The 20895-nt window shown below is 38.5% G+C and overlaps 1 protein-coding gene across 1 annotated transcript; it reads right to left on the minus strand.

The window, feature by feature from the left end:
- Nucleotides 1-204: 204 nt before the first annotated feature.
- On the minus strand, nucleotides 205-20875 carry RBM27 (RNA binding motif protein 27). The gene is made up of 21 exons (XM_088536897.1): nucleotides 20735-20875; nucleotides 17752-17870; nucleotides 16785-16909; nucleotides 16303-16394; nucleotides 15596-15789; nucleotides 14543-14797; nucleotides 13807-14040; nucleotides 12158-12292; nucleotides 9915-10064; nucleotides 7872-8019; nucleotides 7441-7594; nucleotides 6194-6454; nucleotides 5923-6051; nucleotides 4996-5118; nucleotides 4305-4379; nucleotides 4029-4193; nucleotides 3517-3621; nucleotides 3240-3431; nucleotides 2068-2154; nucleotides 1527-1637; nucleotides 205-952 (listed from the first exon to the last, which is right to left on the minus strand). The coding sequence occupies exons 1-21, from the start codon at nucleotides 20791-20793 to the stop codon at nucleotides 866-868; spliced, it is 3000 nt and encodes a 999-aa protein (XP_088393023.1). The 5' UTR covers nucleotides 20794-20875; the 3' UTR covers nucleotides 205-865.
- Between the last annotated feature and the right edge of the window lie 20 nt (nucleotides 20876-20895).

Genomic DNA, 20895 nt, shown 5'->3' on the forward strand with positions numbered 1-20895 from the left:
CAATTCTTTTTGAGAAAGCATGAAACTCATTATATTTGTATTCACTAATCTTGAAATGCAGTAAGTGAACAGTCTAGCTCTAATTTTAAACCTCGCACTGCAACAACAGAAAAATCAAGAGCAAGTGAAAGTTTACTTGGATCTGTTCCTTGTTTTTTTTTTTTTTTTTTTTTTTTTTTTTTTTTTTTGCGAAGCAGGATTCGAAGAGCGTGAACTACAGCTGGACAATATTATAATAAGACCCAGTTAAATTAGTCGTTTCAATTCCTTTTGCAAAAAGTAGTAGAACATAGAAATTGCGTGGTCTCCTGCAAAATAAATGATTTGTGAACTTAGCCACAAGTACTTTCTACAGTAAGTCATTACAGAAGAAATAAAATGCTACGGTATTTCAATTAGTAAAAGAGGCATTTTTTGTCTTTTATAACATTTAATGGAGATTTGTGTGTTTTTCCCCCAACCCTATAATATTGCTAAATAAAATCTGTAACATCTTTTCAATTATAAACTAACAAAATAATCACATTATAAAAAACCCAAAACAAGGTAATACAGGCGACACAAAAAGAGGACAAGAAAATACTATTTTTGTTTTCTCTTTCTCTTTTTATCCTTCTTAAATAGGAAAATCATCACCCCCAGTAAACTTGATAATTCTGTAAAAGTTTCTGGGCCTTTGGCTATCTTAGTATCACAGCTCCATATCCGAAATGGTTTTTTTTTTTTTAAACAATCTTTGCTTGCTTTAAATCTGTGGTTTGAAAAGAAAGTAAAGCTTTTTTGGCTTATCAACTTTCTTAAATAAATGTTTAAAAGATGTAGCTTGAACTATACTCTTAAAATTATACATTTCCAACATGAACTTTCATCTCCTCCAAGAACGGGATTCATCTTCATCTTCGTCGTCATCATCATCATCTTCGTGCAAAAATAAATCTGAGGTTTCAGTTTCCTAGATGAAGGAGAAACATGGTTTTATTCCTCTCTGTATGCCAGGAAACCTGTCATGCAACAGAGCCCCAGTTGTGCTTCACACCAAGTTATTGTTTTCAGTAAGTCCCACTGAAAGGCACAAAATTACATTCTGCAAGTTTTTAAGTAATGAATAGTACTCTCATGCATCAAGAGTGGGAATGAAAGTCAAACTTCAAAGGAAGCAAAAAATGAAGAACCACTAAACTTCTCTGAAACAGCTTTCCATTAGAAAGTACTTCTCTTGGTCTTAAATCATTCTCATAGTAAAGAGAATACTTATCTTACATCACAGCATCAATATTGAGCAGCAAAATAAAAAGCTTAGTAGCCTGCACATAGGGATTGTGAAGTTTATTTTCTAACAGTTTACCAAACTAAGTTTTTAGGAGTGGGACATTTTTCCTCTGTGTGTTTTTTTTTTTAATATGAAAAATACACCTGTCCATTCAAAAAGTTTCTAGTTTGTAGAAAAATATTTGTCCAAAACTTATTCAATAAACAGAAAAAAATGTATCTCCCCAAAAGCTCTTAGCTACTGTATGTTTTCATACCTCTTCTTTAGACTCCTCTTCCTCAATTTCTGTGGACACAGAGGGTACCTTAGGTTTGTACCATGATATCTGCAGCCTTCGGTCTTTGAAGCGGGATCCTTGGTTAGCAGCCTAGATTGTATTTTAAATGAACATATTTTCAAAAGAGTACCAAGTATCTTTAAGACCACAAAAAAATGATCTAGACTCAGTGAATATCACTCATTGCAGTTATGCATATTTGCTTATCTCAAACATGTATCAGGACCATCCAACTTCAATCATCACAAGAGCAATTTCACACAAACCTGAATCTACTATATAGCTCTTAACCAGCATTATGAAAAAAAAAAAAAAAAAAAGGCAGATCATTAATTGATCATCATATAGATCACTAGTCAAACAGGAAATATTTTCTTTCTTTAGTTATACATAATAACAACAAATACCCATATTATCTAGTTCAAACTGTTAAGCTCAAAGTCTGCTAAATTTGAAAAGATAGCCAGTCACAAACAACTACAGTATTCCTATTTTAGGACAAAGTCATTATTCTACTTACATTCTCAGCTTCTGAGCGGGATTTAAAAGTTAGAACAACGCTTAGAGGGGAATCTTCTTCTTGAAGGTCTTCAATATCTCCAAATTTCTGAAGAAAGAAAAAAATCATTAGGACTAGCTATAAAATGCTCCTCTGGAAACATGCCTATCATGTTCTACAATGGCAGCATAGTGTATCACGGCCCCATTGATTTTTTTTTTTTCCATATAGAGAAGAGAATCAAAGTTGTCTCAGCAGCACCATCTAGCAATACTGCAATATTTGCCCCTGCTTATTTGGATTAAAAAAAAGAAAAAAGAAAAAAGTAAACTTTGCCCTAATTGTGTGAAGAACTGGGAAGTTCTGTTTTTCCACTTAAAATGAAACTAAGCAAGTTTTCAAATTCCTTAAACAGCCTTTTTGTAACCAGATTTAACCCAAAATATTCTACAAAACTAGCTTTGTCAACTCAGTCACTTGCTTTGCAAAGATCATCCAGAAACACCACAAATTAATTTGATCAGGGTTAGATTTCATGCTGTATTTATTTACAAGGAATTTTATAATCTCCTTGAAAAGCTAACTAGCTTTGCAAATGAAAATACTTCATCAGAAAGGGTAACTGAGGGAAATCTAAAATCATGTTTTGCTTTATTAACTCAGTTATGATGCTAATACATCTATTAACACAGCCTGCACACTAGCAAGCTATTGGAATGCTGTAACATCAGTTTATAAACAAATGTAACATCTTTGAAAGCAGCTGTGCTGTTTTTCAAAGCTGTGCTTCGCCTCTTGACCTCAAGAGAAATCAAATAAATAGCTATGAAATCCTACTAGGAATAATAATTTGTAAACAGAGAAAGGCTGATAGGTTTTAATGCGTGCTATGTATTTTAAAAAAGCATTGGGCAGCTACTGCAAAACAGCTATAAAATACATATGTTGACAACTTTGATAGCTCTTAAAGCTGTCTGCTTATCCATAGCTTGTTTCATGAATGCAGGGTAAGATCACCAGACTGTTTAGCACTAACATATAAAGACTTGTAACCTCAATATTTTAGAAAGGAAAAAATTTATTTATGAAGTTATTATTACGTCTCTCTGCAAGAAAGTGCACACATTCACAATATCAGATACTTAATCGGTAACACAGCTGAAATTTTCTTTTTAATAAGATCTCAAACTTACAGAGAAGTGCTGTAACAATTCATCTTTCTCCTCTTCAACAAAGCCTCCAACTGTTAGTGCTTTGGGACGATGATCGACCACCATGTGATTCAACATCCCTCTTCCCCTCCCACCACGACCCCATCCTCGTCCTCTTCCTTGAACAGGCGTTGCCTTTCCTCGACCAACAGGCAAGATGCCTAAACGTGCAGCCTGTTTAAAAGAAGTCAAATTACTTATCAATTGTCTCAGCAAAAACATAGCATAAATATAAAAACATCGATCCAAACAAATTCACCTCTACTTGTAACTGGTTTAGTTTTTTTCGCAATTCAGTTGTGTCTTCTCCAGAAGAGAGTCTCTTATGAAAGTCCAGTTCTGCATCTAAAAGTTCCTTTTGTGCCTTGAAGAAAAAGATGTACAAATAGAAAACACAGGGGGAAAAGCAGAACATTAATGTATGCTTTTAACATATTCCAATTCTTCAGCAGTAAACTTGTGCAAATTACATAGTTAGATCACAATAACATACTCATACTTTTCTCTAAATTCAATTGATCATGTTTCTATGTATTTAATTAAAAATCCTTCCCTGCCAAAAACCAAAATACAGTTCTAATTTGAAGCACCCAGATTTCCCTGTTTTAGAATCGGGACACGAACTTGAACGACCTATATGAAAAGTTACATCACTTGAGTTGCTTAAATTTTTGGTTGCTTATCCATAGTTATCACACTGGATCACATTACTAGGATGTAACATTAGAAATAGGCATAACCAGATAGGTTAGTATCTTGCACAATAAATACCTCTGTCTTGGACTTTAATTTTGATGGGGTAGAGGATGTAGATGAAGTTTTTAATTCATCCTTTAATTGAGATATTTTTCCTGCTAGTTCTTTTAAGGTCTTCATTATTTCTGCTCTCTCTTCTGGTTTCATGGCCTTATTCTTCTCCAGCTTGGATATCAACATCTGGGTATTAGAAAAAGAGCAGGAACATAAAATTATAGCAAAAACATCACTGAACCAACAGATACCTATGAAAAAATAGGATGTACATACTAGAACATATTCTAGGCCTACCTTCTGGCATTCTATTTGTTTTTCTAACATCTCCTGCTTCTTTTTCCTCATGTCCTGTTGGAGTTTCATTGCCTCCTATATGAGAAGGAAATTAATTCAAGCACAAAACAATTTCATAATTAAAAACTACACTTTTGAATATATTATACTCCACTAAGATTTAAAACAACATCAGTTTTCATCATGCAGAAGTTGCATAGAGAAGCAGTACCACAGTAGACAGGCAGACTACTTTTTTGCCACTATTTAAAATACACACAAGACAGGTCAGTAAAAAGCAGAATAGCATTTTATATGTGCATATATGTCATATTCTCTTCTTCAAACTATACAAATGAAGTCCATAACAGCAGTAACTAGACTGCAAACTGCGTAAGTTAGGTCTGATATGGAAAACAAAAAAAGCTGTCAAATTCTAGCTGCGATATACTTCACTGAATTTTTGAAGAAACATATCCTACATTATCACTACATTGTCCTACATCATAGGCATCTCATACCTACAGAGATTCATATCAAAAAAAATGTCCAAATGCTATCTTTGCAAGACAGGTTTTAGGATAGTTACAGGGCTCTGCAGACCCAGGGGAGAGAGCTACCCAGGAACACCTGAGTTTGCTTAATCAATCCTTTCTTTATAAAGTAATTAGACTGTTACCCTGTTGCTCAAACAGAATATATAGTGAAGTACCTGTTTTTTTTTAAGAGCTTCTTGCACATCATGAGGTTTAGACCCTGCACCAGGCTTCATAGATGTTTTTAAGTTTGAAGAACTGTAAACCATTTTTGAGTGGCTTGTAGAAGTAGGAAATGACTGAAATGGAACAAACAAAATGTAATAGCTTAACATGAATGTAATATACCACCAACAACTGTTAGAGTAACATGTTTAGTTAAACATGAGCACATACTTCCAAATTTGTTTGATGAAGAAAAAAAACCCGATGAAGTAGAACACATACAAAGCATTAGTCTGGCAGTCAAATGGGATCCTGAATCCTGATACCCACTAATAGTACTGCTGAAGCTGGTATTTGCATCTGGATTTTATTCAGCTTGATAGTAACAGTCTGATATCATACTGCCCGATCAAACATTTTGAAAAGAAACAAGGTGGTAACAGTTACAGTTCTTACACCTACATGCTTACTTTCTCATGAAGGAATACTTTTCATTGTTAGAATGCATGCTGCACCATGCTATCAGCACAAATCAAACTACAGCAGTTTGAACTCTATGCAGAAGTATTTCATAAGCTGCCAGTACTATTTTTAAAGCACTGAATAAAGTTCCAAAAATCACTACTGGGTGAAACAAAAGGATTCAGAGAGCTGGCATCACATGTAAACTATCAAATTTGTTAAAAATGGAGGACTGCCCCCTCTTCAAGTCATGCTGCTTAAAACGGTAATAATTTGTTTCTGAAGCAGTCATCGCTATTTTGTTTTAGTAGCTGATGAGATAAGGTAGTGACCAACCACAGTCACACAACACTAATGAAAATAACAAAACCAACCTGAGAAAGAATTTGCAAGTGCTATTGACTAGTTTCCTCCTTTAGCAAACAGGTCAAAGCTTTAAGCAAATATATGAAGATGGTTGTTTTTTACATACATACCTGGGTATCCTCTACTACAGCCCCAGCCTGGCTTAAGTCAGGCTGATTTCCACCTGTTGCTCCAAGGCGGCGTTTCACTGGGACTTTATTAAGGACATAGGCACCTGATGCCATCGGTTTATTCATGACCTAGTTATCAATTGATATTAAAAGGAAAAGATTGTATACACTGCATTTTAAAAAGAGCAGTCACTCAAATACTGATAATGTTCCAGGTGCTATCACTAATTTAAAGAATAAAGCCATCCCATTGGGAATGAGTGCACGATACCTTGGACATGTTGCTATGTACTGTTACAGGTGGAGCTGGGGTCAGGGCTTGCTGCTGAAGGTGGAGCTGGTGATGAAGAGACTGTGAGGGTGACGGCTGCTGCTGCTGCTGCAAGGGGGGCTGCTGTTCGCTTTCTCTGTGCCACAGCACCCTTATAAACCGATTATTCAAAACTGCCTTTGTGCTGGAAATGGCCTTCCTAGCCTCATCGTTAGTTAAGTACTGAATTAAAGCAGCTTCTGGATCATTCTGGAAAGCAACCTAGAACACAAGTTTATTGAAATACATTATTTCAAGAAAGACCTGTAGCAAACCAACCTACAAATAATCTGCCATGAGAAGGAATTAGATATTCAATGCTATTAACAGCTTAACAAAAGGTGACACATTCTATGTTACCAAAGTCAAATACATTTGGCAAGTGTTACATTAATTTCAGCAAAGTCTATATGCAGTAAGAGGCTAAGGATGTTCCATGCAAAGAAGCATTGTCTAATTATCGTGACTACTTTTCTCTAAAATTAATGACCAGAGAAATAAAAACATATGTTGGACTTGAAAACAGCACAATTTGTGCTAAGACATAAAGTTGCCAGCTCAGAGAAAAGGGAGGTTTCACAGATGCCCACCATATTCAGACCCTCACCAATAGGTCACTAACTCCTCTAACAAATAAAGGGAAATCAAATACTACTTCAACTATGTAACTATTCATGCTCTGCTTGCATAGTGCTTTTCTACTTTCTATAACACAAGGTGTATCACCAGACTCAAACCACTTTATGATGCAAAATGGTAGTAAACAAGGATGATCAGGGGCCTGGAACATCTGCCCTACGAGGAGAGGCTGAGCGAGCTGGGTCTGTTCATCCTGGAGAAGAGAAGGCTGAGAGGGGATCTAATCAGTGTCTATAAGTACCTCAAGGGAGGGAGTGCAGAGGATGTTGCTGGTCTCTTTTCAGTGGTGGCCACTGACAGAATTAGAGGAAATGGCCACAAACTGAAGCACCAAAAGTTCCACAGGAACTTAAGGAAAAATTTCTTAACAGCGAGGGCGACAGAGCACTGGAACAGGCTGCCCAGAGAGGTTGTGGAGTCTCCTTGTCTGGAGATCTTCAAGACCCGCTTGGATGCAGTCCTGTGCCACGTGCTCTAGGTGACCCTGCGTGTGCAGGGGGGTTGGACTAGATGATCTCTAGAGGTCCCTTCCAAGCCTAAGCATTCTATGATTCTATGATTCTTTTTACCTGAATGTTGACGATAGTTCCAAATTTACTGAAATGTTCATTGAGCTGTGTAATGTTGTTCAATTCTGGTGGAATTTTTCGAACTTCTAACTTTGTGTTAGTATATTGATTCTTCTTCAAAAATCCTGGCTTATTCTGGCTGTTATTGGCTTGCCTAGAAAAAAAATGACAGCAAGATAATTCAGAGAGACTTATGTACATCCAAGTCAGCAGTTATCACACACACTTATTTTCTTGTAAAAAGAATAAACTCTAGAGAGTAACACGAAAAGAGATTTCACCCACCAGTTTATGCTCCAATTTTTTGGACGGAGAGATCAGCTGACACATTCAGGTCAGACAACATGGATTAGTGACTAGTTATATTCACAAAATAAACGACAATAAAATACATACATTCCTATTAGTCAAATGCAGTTTTTAATTCTTACTTTCCCATCCATGGCTTCTTTAATGATGGACATTCCATACTACTTGGAGATCTTTTCCTGCTGTCTGGTTCAAGCACGACTCTAGTTACATTGCTGCTATTATTTGTAATGGGAATGGGAGGTTCAGTCTGGATGATAATATTGGCAGCTACAGAAAAGAAGAGAGGTCCACATTATTTACCACACCTCATTGGAGAGGACCAAAAATCTTCCATTTAAACAGCAAAACAGAATCAAGTTAAAAACAGTAAAATAGGAAGGTATTATGAAGTTGGTCAGCTTTGTTTATGAAATTGCTTTAGAGATCAAGAGATCACCTGCAATCTAACCAAGCCATTTGCGGACAACAAACATGAGTCCACTCATTAGGGAACAGATTTTGACCTTTAACATTAATATCAGCTTAAAAGAACTAAGCTAAAACTCCATCTTTCAGGTATAGAAAGTTCAGATTTTGCAGACAAAAAAAGCACCATGAACAACCCACATCCATGAGAGTAGGACCCCAGACTTCAGGTTAGAGTTCTACAATATGGCATGAGCTGAATAAACAACTCTGTGTATTACCCTTTGTATTTGAAAAACAACTAATGAAAACCAGAGAGTGCAAGACTCTCTTCCTCCCACTATCCCCTTTCCATTCCTCCATCCAGTTTTCAACAACTGCAAGCTGTTAATTAAGCACAGCTATGGCATGACATTATATTCTCAGAAATATTAGTTTTATCACTTAAAGCTTGAATGATCTTCTACAGTTATAAAGCTGAAGCACCAAATAACAAAGTTCCAAGTATTTACTACAACCTCCTTAAAATGACACTATTGCTATTAGTCTCCTGTATTCACTAAATATCCAACTCTTAAAAAGAAGTCTGAGTTGTAAATCAATTTTTGTGGCTTTTATATATGCCAGAGCTCTGCTGATTACACAATGAGGACAAAGACTATGTATTAACAGGGAAATAGCTTCAGTTTTATTTGGCTGGATGAATTTAGAACAATCCTTTCACACCAAGACGAAGACAACAAAACAAGTTGTCTAAAGTGCCTTCACCACTCAGTCTTTTATACTTGGAATGGATTCTCAGAGAGAATCTGAGGGCCAGTGATAAAGCCCCAATCCTGCCTTTACGATGTCACAACTCGTCAAGATGAAAACAGCAATACTTTTCTGCAATAATAGGTAACTGTTCTGTATAGGATGAGCCACTGGAAGAAAACACTGGGAAAAAAAATCTTATCTGCTAAGTAAGAAATACTGGAGTGTAACAGAAAACACTGAATTTTAATAATTTTTCCTTTAAGGATAGTGGGGGAAGGCAGGAGGGAGAAAGAAAGCTATGCTAACAGAATGAAAAAAAAAAAGTAAAAAGCTTAAACTTGTTCTGACTCCCTAAAGACATCTTATACATGTAACCATTAAGAGTGAGAGTGTACACACACTCCCATCCAGTCAACGATCCAGAATTACTTAGAGTTAAGATTTCCACTGAGTAGGAAAATTAGAATTCTATCTGCAAAAGTCATTTTAAGATAACAAAAGGCCGACAAAGTCAGACCATCAGGTACAAACACCTGCCATGACAGCGTCCCTCATCACTGCCATCACAACAGCTGAGGCAAGTGCTGTGGATAACGACCTCTACGCGCCAACTCCTAAATGTATCTGCAGCAAAATAAAGCTGTCTTCGGACCATACTGTTTAAGGCCCTCTTTTTGCACCACTTTGCTTTCCTGAAGTACCCAGCACCCAGAAAGTGCCTTGGTAGGTTAAAGAGAAAAAGACAAATCAAAACAAAAAACAAAATCAACCACCCCCTGTAGTATTGATTAAAAACAACCGCTTGCCTGAGAATAAGGCTGCTTTGAGCTTAATATAGTCATATTACCCTTTTTTTTTTTCTCCCATGTAGAGATGTCTGAAAATTGCTTTGAAATATTAGATCAATGAGCAAAATTTGCTTTCAGCCTGAAAAAGGGAAAAATAAGTGTTGACGGTCTTGGACAAAAATAGTAACAGCAGTGACTAGAAACCCTTCCTACCTCTTGGATTTGTATCCATCTCCCCAGATGTTAGGCCAATTAGATTTGGACGCTGCGTTTGTGCTCTTGTAAAGAACTGTCGATACTGAGATCTACCAGCACTGGTAATACTAGGAGCTTCAGGGTTATAGCCATCTGGCTCATATGTATCTATAAAAAAAGGAGAGAAATGAAAGGATTTTTTCAAATGATTTTAAGACTCTAGATTAATTTTCCTTTAAGGAAATACATGGATGTCCAAGAACCAGAAGTTGTTCTGGATGAAGGGAAGAGAAAAGAGGTGGTACATGTGATGTCTGCGGCCATGTAAATTCCTCAACTAAACTTCATGCCCAAGTCCATTTGGACATAATGTCTTTTAAACTACTTTTGCCAAAAAGAAAAAGTGCACAGGTTACAAAAATGGAGTGTTGCTGACGAACCACTGGAAAAATGAATGAGGTTTCTGTATGACAACACTACTGGTAACAGTGTTTCATGGGGTGCAACCAAAAAAAAAATAGAACATCTATTCTTTAGAGGCTAAGGTGCAAATAAATCTTTATTCTTTGTTGCCCAACAGTCTGGAGTCTTTCAGAAAATGACTTTTTGGGAAGCAAGTGCTTAAATAATTCCAAAAGAAACTGAGAAATCAGAAAATTTGACCAATACTTACCTATTAAATTCTCTCAATTCATCTGTTAAGAGGGACTACCTGCCTAAATCTAATAAGGTTCTAATGATTATTTTAATCAAAAGAGGTAATGATGTGAAAACACAAGGTGACAGAATTGACTCATATTGTTCCTCCAGCCTAAGGGCCAAATCAAGGATGACTCCTTTTTCCAAGCATAAGAAGGAAAAGCGATACAAGAAGGAAAATGAATAAAACCTATGATGAGCCTTCACAGAAGCACAATACATACATCCTGAACATCAGTGGACATCGGTACAGGGCGACTGCAGACTTGAAGCATTCTAAATGTCAGCTTTGTTATTCCAAAGCAGCAAAGTCAACTCTCTATAATTAAAAATAGATCCCTCAGAACTGCTATACCTGTGTTTTCCCTTGGAGTTCAGTTTCCGCCAAGAATTTCTACTACCCACGCATGAGGTTCCTCCTCCAAGATTTTGTGTATGATTGCAAGAGGACAATCAGCAATTGTTACTGAAACTATGTAAGAATGACACGAAAACTCCATAGTGGTTTTGGAGAACAGAATTACGTAGTGTCACTGAGACCAAAGACGTGCTATGATTTGAGGCACACGGAATTGCCGTTAAAAGAAGCCCTGAAGCTGAAAGACTCAGATGGCAAGGCCTGATAGCGTTTGGTAACAAGCAAACCACACTTCTAACAAGGCTTTGAGCAATGGAAGTTCTGAAAAGCATGCAAGTCACAAAGAAAGTGACGTGCATTGTAAGCTAAAGACTGCCTTTCAATAAAATCTGAAGTGCTTATGTAAAACCAAACAAAAAAGACACACATCAAAATACCAGACAGGAGTAATAAAACAAACAAAAAAACCCTTAAGATTAATTCACCTTATTCTGTTTAGGTAAAACACGGAAATGCCATTACTACTTTCATTATCAAAATATAAAATTTTGTTGAATTTAAATTGTTCAATTTAGAGTTCCCCAGGTACTTTGTTACTCTTTTAATGAAATGTTACTTGTACGATATTTTAGCTGTGTAAGGAAGATGGACGTGCCTATTGAAATACATTCATATTAATTTAGCTAGAAAGCTAGAATAAGTCAATTCTGGGGCGGGGGCAGGGGAGAGAAAGAAAATAGAAAGCACATTAGTATATGAAGAATGTAAAGACTATTTTGACATAAAGCTAAACAGAAATTTCCCCCTTGCCCTCATTGGAAGCAGTAGCAGAGGAGTAAAGAGAATAAAGTAATAGATTTGCAGATACATCACTTGCCTACTGGTGCTCTCCTAAATGACTTCAAGATGAAGGGATCCCTTCCTAACGTACAGCCATATTACTTTGAGCATATTGTTTTAAGTATATAAAAATTAAAATGAATCCCTCCATAAATGATGTTTCCTCAGACAGTGACAGAATGCCACTACGTTTTACACAGCAACAGCAGATGACGCACTGACTATGAGAAAAGCCATCAGACTTCTTTTTAGATTTTTATGTAGTGGAGGAAGATAAAGGAAACAATTTTTAATCATACATCAACAGAAACATTTTTAACTTCAAAATCTCAAGAAGATTTTTTTTAAAAAGATATTTGCTTACGTTCTGATACTGTATACAGTAGGTTCTGGGGTAAAGGAGGAGGTAGCCTTGCTCCTACGGGTGCAAGACTGGGCACTGCACTTGTCCCAGGCTGGTCACGATTACTTATCAAACTTGACTGTGTTAGAGGTGGTCCTACAATGACACCACAGAATAGATCACCAAAACTTACAACTCCACAGATAAACATACAAATAATTCCGTGCAATTTCTAAGACTGGAAGTTTTTATTGTCCCATTAAGATCAAAATAAGTTTCCCCTAGATAAGAATATCTACTCAGGTAAGCTACTTTTTGTATTAAATAAAAGGACAAAGCTTTAAGCTATACAAATATATTTTCTTCCCTAGAGGTTTGTTATTGCTGAAGTAGCAAATCCCTCAGCTCTGCCAAAGGGGCGGAGAGGCTAGTAGGAAATCAAGGCTTGCTCAGAGCAAGAGCTCATATTGGTAACATTTGGATTCTAGTTCTAAAACAAGAGTTACAGGGTAAAAGTCCTTCACAAGGTTGCCCATCTGTTTTTGCTTTGTTTGCAACACATATGATAAATACACTCCTAGTTACTATATGGTCAAAACTGTACAACGACTTACATGACACAACCTAATAAAACATAACTACAACTGCAGTGCACTACTGGTTTGCGTAATAGCAAGGCAACTCACTACCACAAAAATGCTCATGCAAAGTTTCAAGGAAGTTTTTCTGTTAATTAGAAAAGCTTATTTTACCTACAGCAAGAATTATTTACCACCGTAGTCATTTTAAGCTTTTGCTACTAGAATTTGTAGTAAAAATAATTCAAGGTAAGAATGCAGGTACAAAATTAATCGTGTGAGGGCAGATGTATAAACTGGTGACCTTCACAGAATTGATTACAGTCAGTGTAGTTTCACCAGAAATACCTTTGTTTTTGACAGGGAGAAAAAAAAAATCAAATAATCTCCCTACGCTCTTTGGGGAGCTACTCTCCTCAAAATTTAAAATTTGCAAGTAAGAACATCCACTACTTTCTAAAAATATTTGTTAGACGCTTATATAGAAAATATTCTTTAGTCCATAGCAGGCGCTATTTCATTTAAGTTATAGCATACATGTTACTGGAATACAGAGTACTGAAATAGTGCAACCACATATCCAGTATTCTAAGATTTTTTTTTCCCCTTTCACAACCACTCTCTTTTAAGTTGCAGTGAGATAACAAAATGGCTACAGTTTCAGAGATCACTGCCAAGCTAAAAGAGCTCTTAGATATATGAAGTATTGGCTATGGAAAAGCCACACATAATTACCATGAACAGGGAAGTTTATTATTGCTTTCAGGAGATTATATCTCAATATTCTTACACTAGCAAAAAAAGACTAACAAGCCAATTGATAGGGATCAAGCCAAGTAACAAGACCGTCAGATTATCTGACAGATCTTCCCCATCATTTAACCCCTGTGTTTGCCTAATTTAATTTGGAGCACAGTGAATTTTAAAAGCTGATTTTTCAGAACTATTCGGTAATATGGCAAGTAGCACAGCACTAGCAAAGCAGCTTGAGAAACTCATTACTTTGAATACAGATAGAACTCTTCCAGAAATATCTGTCTCAGATTGGATCATTTGTGACATAAAATAATGCAGAACAGTATTTTAGCTTACTTGGTACAGGAAGCACAACAGGAGGTGGTGCCTGTGGATGAGCCTGGGGAACCGGCATCCTCATATTGCGGGCTGGAGCTGGCATGGGGGGCAGAAGCATGCCAGGAGGTGGTGGAAGGCCGAGAGGTGGTGGAGGAAATGGAATCATGCTTGGCAAGGACACTTCGTCCACTACTAGCGGGTCATTTCCATGATCAAACTGGCAGAGATCACCAAGCACACAAAACCCTCGCTCTGCAAAACAAAACATAACCGTTAATTATGTTTTTATACTAAAAACAAAACAAAACCAACATTACATTATCAGGCAGGGTTTCAAAGCAAAATTCAAATTGGAACAACCTTCCATAACAGCATACAAACATACATACATTATAAAAGATGGCGGGTAATGGGGAGAAGAGGAAGGGAAGAAAAACATGCGGAAGGACCACAGGTTTAACATTAAATACATGAACTATAGTTTTTTTCAGATATGCCATTGTTGAAATTTGCCAAGGCATATATAGAATTGTAACCAATTCTTACCCAGCAATAGTCAGATTACAAGTAAACTGCTTCCAGCAAGATTATTTCTTTCCCAAGAAAGATGTAGGTCATACATGCACTTTTACACATGAGATACTTATATGCTACTGCATTTTGTCTGCCTGCCTATATTTTGTGAATAAAGATAAATAAGTAGATACAACATAACTGAAATCACATGTGCAATTGAAGACTAGAAAAAGATTACCATCATAATCTCGACATCTTCTTTTAGGTGGAGGATTTCTGCCAAACGAGGCAGGAGTGCTGTGATTGTTATAAAAATTTGACCAGCTCTCTGTTGTGTTTTCAAGATGATGAGCAGGTGCAATTACAGTAACAGCACTGGGAATAGACTGTGCAGAGGAATACTGTTCAGTAGAGTTACTGGGAGATATGGAAACCGGATTATAGGAGCCTTCATCATTTCTCTCACTCTTGAATTTTGATCTCTCCCTATGCTCTGTTGAAAGAGAAAAAAAAAAAAAAAAAAAAAAAAAAAGAGAGAAGGGGGTGTTGTGAGTGTAAAACTTCATGGTTTGTTCCACATGTCAGAGCCCTAAAATACTAGAGAACAACACAAACATTAGCTTAAATTCTCTGTTTAGTAAACTGTTCTTGAAAGTTAATCTTAAAAACGGAATGAGAACTAAACCCAAACAAAACAGTGTTTTTACTTCAGAAATTAAAATATTTTCTTTGTAAAATGCTGATAATCCCTCTGATACTTATCCCTTCCTACATTTACAATTTTATTTTCCAAATAAGAAAGAGGAAGGTAAAAATCACACAATTAAAAACCCCAAATTTTCCACCAGTGCTTTTGGAATTAGCCCTAGAAGAAAAGGGCATCACATGGTAACAGCCTTCAATTGCGAAGAAACTTTCTCTAAAAATATAATAGGAAAAAAAAAAGTAGAAAGCAGAAAAAGAGGTGTAACACTATTCCTCAAAAAATTAGGACATCATTGAAAAAAAGAAATAAATCAACAGCTTTGTCAACACAGAGCAAAAGTGTATCAGCTACACACACTCACTGGTATACACCTGTGGCTAAATTAAGACATTAGAAAAGAACACAATCTGCTTAATTATTCTACTCTGAAGAATAGTACCTTAATTAACTATTTCAGCAACATCAAGTTTCCAAAATTTGCTCAAATGACACCAGGACATCTACAGACTGCCCACCTATGCCACTTGCACAAGTCATCACACATCACGGACACCCGGCGTTCGCCCACGGGAGCCTGGCACTCACCAGCACTTCTGCTTGCTTCGTGGTCTTTGCTTCTGCCCCTGCTGCGGCTACGACTTCGACTTAGCCCTCTGCTTTTACTACGACTTTTACTCCTGCCTCGTCGCCATCCAGACTTGTCTCTGTACAAGTCACTCCTGTCATAGTATCTGTCATAGTCCCTCCATTTTCCATCATCTCTCTTTTTTTCTCTGGTTCTAGAAAATATACATATAAACAGTGTTTATAAAAGAGAAACCAAATTCTAAAATAAGTCTGTAGTACGTCAACATACGGCTCATCCTCCACATCCAACTTAGGTAATGATATCACATTTGAGAAGGACTTTCCCAAGTTATGTAGAAAAATACAGAATCTCAAAGTTGAATTGCTCATTCACAAAAAGCAGAGAGGGGAGGACAAAGAAGAAAGGAAAGATGAGAAAGAGTTACAGGAATTCAGAACAGAACAAACTTTGAAAACACATGTTATCAGTGTAATCCTCTTCCTCTTGCTCCCCTCAAACACTTTACTACACAAAACACAAAGAAAGAAAAACAATCGAGGCTTCTAATATACGTGATAAACACAGAAATATACAGCAGATAAAGAATGGGAAAGATAGCACATTTTTAATGAAACCACTGCCTAGGAGGTAAGAATACAAAGTCAAGCACTGCCAACAAATAGCAAAGTAGATCCCAATACCTTGATTCAAGAGTACTACTAACCTCTGTTCACTGGAATCTGTACGGCTTCTCTGTGGGCTAGAATACTTCTTTTTCCTGCTTTCTCGCTCTTCCTCAAGTGATTCTTGAAAGTTCTGTTTAAGACACAGCTACCTGTTAAGCACGTCCTGTGTGCTTTCCGCAATACAGCCCAGTACAGTGTTGTTTTTGTTGACTGACAGATTTTGACCTGTGATTATTTATCACCTTAATGACCTTCTGCCAATCTTAAAACTGGAGACAGAACAACCAACTCCAGCTTCATCTTTCTTTCAATTTATTTCTTACTCACAGACAAAACCCACAAATCTGAATACCCAGAGCATTTTTGCTTCTTCCCCATCATTTAAACCCTTCCAAATCACAACCAGCTGCACAGAAAACAATAAAGATAACTGCTCACAATGAAGTGAATTTTGCTCTTACATCTCTCCTCACATTCAATTTGAGAATTGGGAGCAGATAAACAGACAAATGGATGTTACCTCCTCCTTGACTTCTTCTTTCTCCTGAGTTGCAGGCTTCACTTCTGCTTTTGCTGGTTCAAGAGAAGGGAGGTAACTCTTGGTGTACAGACTTTCAAAGAGTTTATCTACAAAACCTGAAGTTTCTGGGGATGCAGAACATAAGAGACCATCACTACATTTTGATTTAAGACCATCACTAGGAATGGATTGACCAGAGAAGCCCCTGAAGAAAGCCACCTGGAAGGACTGGTTACAGCAGCAGCATTTTAAATAATGAGCATTAGTTCTATATAAGGAACTGGAATTATATTTGCGGAATTTGAAGATGTTTGTATAAATAAAAAATAATTGGGAGTATCAGAGACAGAAACAGAAGCTTTTACTTCAATTGCACTTACAACCTGGAACTTTTCTAAGAGGCAAGTGTGAACTTAAGGTCACTGAACAACTTTAGATTTACTCCAATTGCTAAAACTAGCAATTGCAACAAGGCAGTACATCATTCATATAATACTATTCATCAATTTCAAAGTAGATCCCAAATGAATACACAATAATTTGCCAACTCAGAGTCAGAATTTCAAGAGCTTGAAATACAATTTGACCCGAATTGCAATGAGAAGCTCACCAGATGCCTAGAAGGCCAACTCAGGTCAGGTTTTCAAAAGTTATCAAGCTCATGTCAGAGACATTTCTGGCAGCATGACCAACATTTAAAAATGAAGTGTTGTGTTAGGACTTTTATGAAAAGGCTTATCTATAACTGGAGATGGGGGGAGAAGGAAAGAAATAAAGAAAAAGCTATACAACTTCATCAGTTCATTTTGCGATTAAAAAGGTCTTAAAGATCCTTATTTCTTTATGCTTTGTAAGAAAAACTAAGTTTAAGAAAAAAGGACGTATCCCAAAGGAAACGGTAGAGTATCACCCTTCCCTCCATCCTACGAAATATGCTGCAAGGATAAAGTCATTAAGAGCACGGTACCTTTTTGCAGAAAGACGTCCAGCTGATCCGCACAGAAGGCTTTGAGCTCTTTCTCTGGTTTGTCTTTCTTGACTAGTGCCACAACATAGTTGGCTAAGGCTGAGGGGTCTGCATCACATCTGGTGAGAGAAAGAATTCTTCGTCACGATCACATAGTCCGGCTTTGCTGAAGAAGGCCGAAAATCCTGGTCTGTTGAAGCACCACTGTTACAGGAAAGTCGCTAAGGAAAACCTGGCAATCCACGTTTGATGCTTTTCCGACATCCAGGACTATACACAGCTGCACTAGGGGGTTGGAGGGACAGAGCCAGGAACTGCCCCCAAAATTACAGCAAGACATTCTAACTGCCATGGGACAATCGCTCTCCTCTGCATAAACACACACACCTATCCCACCATGTTCTCATTCTTTTGCTCCTTCCTAAGGCTTATTTATAAAGAAGTACCTTTCTTTAAATAAAGATCCTATTCTGGGGCACTCGAACAAGCATCGCTGCCCTTTCACCTCTTCTTAGCACAGCAACCACGACGCTATACGGGTACTACCAAAAATTCACTACATAATTACTCGAAAGCAAAAACATCACTACATATGCTCATTAAAACAGCAATACCATAAAAAGCAGTTGAGGAAGATGTATCTCAAAACCATATTTTAAATATGCACAGAGATATGTTCTGTACAGCTTAACTTACTATGCATTACTGATACTATGCATTAGTAAGCATTAGATTTTTTTTCCCCTCAGAATTTCCTAGCCCAGAGATCACACAATAATCCCTTAATTCTGCTAAAATGCCTACAGGGATGCAACTACCAATATAGACTGATTTTACTCACTACCCAAGTCCTTATCTAGCTTCAGGAAGGCCAAAGATAGCCAAGTCAGTTCAAACAGTTCTCCATTAAACTTTAAATTGGATACTGCTTTAGATTCTATTATTCAGTCACTGGAAGAAAAAGAAAGAAAACCCACACAAATTATGAACTAGATTAACAGCATTAAAGCATTATTAAACAACAGCTCTTTGTATTGTTACTCACTGAAAAGATGGAAACATCAGCTATCAGATGGTAGGTATGATCCAAAATGGATCCAATGTATGACCGTAATCAATCTGATTAAAAGAATTGTGAATACTAACATTTAAAGGGGAAATAGTATATTTAAAGAATGTTAGCTATGGAAGTATAAAGAAATAGCATAAAAGTGGATAGACCTCAAAGTAACTTACAGTTAAAAAATGAGACACAACTGGCTAAATAAAATAACCTTCCAATCAAGCAGCAATAAATTATTTTGCTTACTTGTTCCCAATAGCTGATGAAAACCATGTTAAATATAGCAATTAACTACAAAGAAACCACAAATTTACAGATTTTATAGTGCACAGAAAAATGAAATAAACTGTACTTATTACATCCTATGCTAGTAGCCACATGCAACTGAAAACCTCAATTTAAAATAAAGGACATGAACCATAACTTACTAACATACTATTAGTTGAAGCTGTCCCATTCATTCCTGCTCATATTAATTTATTCTGGGCATTTACATCACATTATAGGAACATGCACTTCTCCAAGTTGGCCATTTCCCATTTTCCCTCCTTAATGCCAAGAAATTCTGCGACTCTGATGTGAACCCTTGTCTGCAACTCAACTCTGCCATTCAGCTCAGACACCAAAAAGATGCTAGAGAGCAAGAGAGAAGGCAAAGTGGGAGAAGCAGCGAGAGCGTCAGAGTGAAAGCCACGCTCTTGGCTAGAGGAACCTTCGGAGATTTGACTGAAGATTGGAGAGAACCGTTCTTTCAAAACAAACAAACCAAAACAGCAATGCCATGAAATCTTTGGCTAAAACAAAAATGAAACCACAGCATCCTTCTCCCTTTCTTACCCTAAATTCACCCTCCCAACTCAGGGAGCTTTTTTCTTTCTCTTTTTTGGCTAGCTCAAGACATGGTCTTCGTCTAATTCAGACTTTTGTCTTAGAGATTTCTTGGGGAAAAAAAAAAAAAAAGGCTGTGTGCCTAAAAAAATGCATAAGATACTCAAACACTTCATGTTTCTTACTCCATGCATTGGCAATAAGAAACCAGGCCAAGTTTCATACTATGTTGCTTTGACATATTGTAGCTAGGTGAAAAGAACTATATATTATGTTCGATACGACACCTTTTAAATCCCGAAACACTTTTGGAAAGTCGCAACTTAACGGTCAGTAACTGAGCAGCTCTACTCTAGTGTATTTGAAACACCAGATGAACATTTGCAGAAATATCAACGAACTAAGCACTGCAAATATCTGTCCCACGAGCGCGTGCGTCGCCCTCGCAAACCCGGCTCGTTCCGGGGAGCCCCCATCCTCTGGGAGGCTCCAAGGAGCTCCCTCCTTTGGGAGGCTCTGAGCAGCTCTCTTCTCTAGGAGCCCCATTCCAAGGAGCCCCCTTCCCCTGGGAGGCCCTTGCTCCAGGCGAGGCCCCGGCAGCCGCTCAGAGCCGGCTGCGAGCGCCATGTCAGCGCGCATGGCGGGTCGGGTCGCGCGTGTCTGCGCCCATCGCGAGCGCCCATCGCCAGGAAACGCGTCCCCCGCCCTGCCGAGGGCTCTGCTACACTCCCGCGCGTCCCCAGCAGCCCGTCCCGCTCGGCGCTCCGCTCCCGCTCCTCTTTGCGGAGGCGCTTCCCCGTTTCCTACCTCCCGCAGCCCGGCCCCACGCCGCGCGGCGGGGCCCGCGCCCTGCGGCCCAAGGGCGGGGGGGGGGGGGGGGGAACCTCCTTGCTCCTCGCGTGGGAACCGGGGGCGTCCAAAGACCCCCCAGATGTGCCCGCGCCGCCCCTCCCCCCGCCCCGCTCCCCTCCCCCGGTGTCACCTGCCCTCATGCGGCCCTCCCGCCCCCCCTCCCCGCCCCACGGCGCCCCCGCCTCGCGGCGCCGCCTCCCCCCGCGCGGGCCGGGCCGGCCGGGCCGGGCCGCCGCTCACATGGGCTCTAGCAGCTTGGCGAGCCAGGCCTTGAGCGCGTCCACGTTGTCGATGATCATGGTGCTCCCGCGCCATGCGCGGCCCGCGCCCCGCGGCGGTTACGACCCTGCCTGGCCCCCTCCCCCCGCCGCGGCCTGTGCGCGAACCCGCCGCCGCGCCGC

Source organism: Tinamus guttatus, unplaced genomic scaffold, assembly GCF_059628265.1.
Source record: "Tinamus guttatus ecotype Peru unplaced genomic scaffold, ASM5962826v1 Tinamus_guttatus_pri_ptg000710l, whole genome shotgun sequence".
In the NCBI taxonomy this organism is placed as follows: Eukaryota; Metazoa; Chordata; class Aves; order Tinamiformes; family Tinamidae; genus Tinamus; species Tinamus guttatus.

What these genes read in the sequence shown, in the direction of transcription:
- RBM27 (XM_088536897.1), bottom strand. Translation starts at nt 20,793, where the DNA reads ATGATCATCGACAACGTGGACGCGCTCAAGGCCTGGCTCGCCAAGCTG. An exon ending in GGACGTCTTTCTGCAAAAAG is followed by an intron (nt 16,910 to 17,751) that starts GTACCGTGCTCT and finishes CTGCATCCCCAG; the next exon opens with AAACTTCAGGTTTTGTAGAT. An exon ending in ACTGTATACAGTATCAGAAC is followed by an intron (nt 10,065 to 12,157) that starts GTAAGCAAATAT and finishes CTTTTTTTATAG; the next exon opens with ATACATATGAGCCAGATGGC.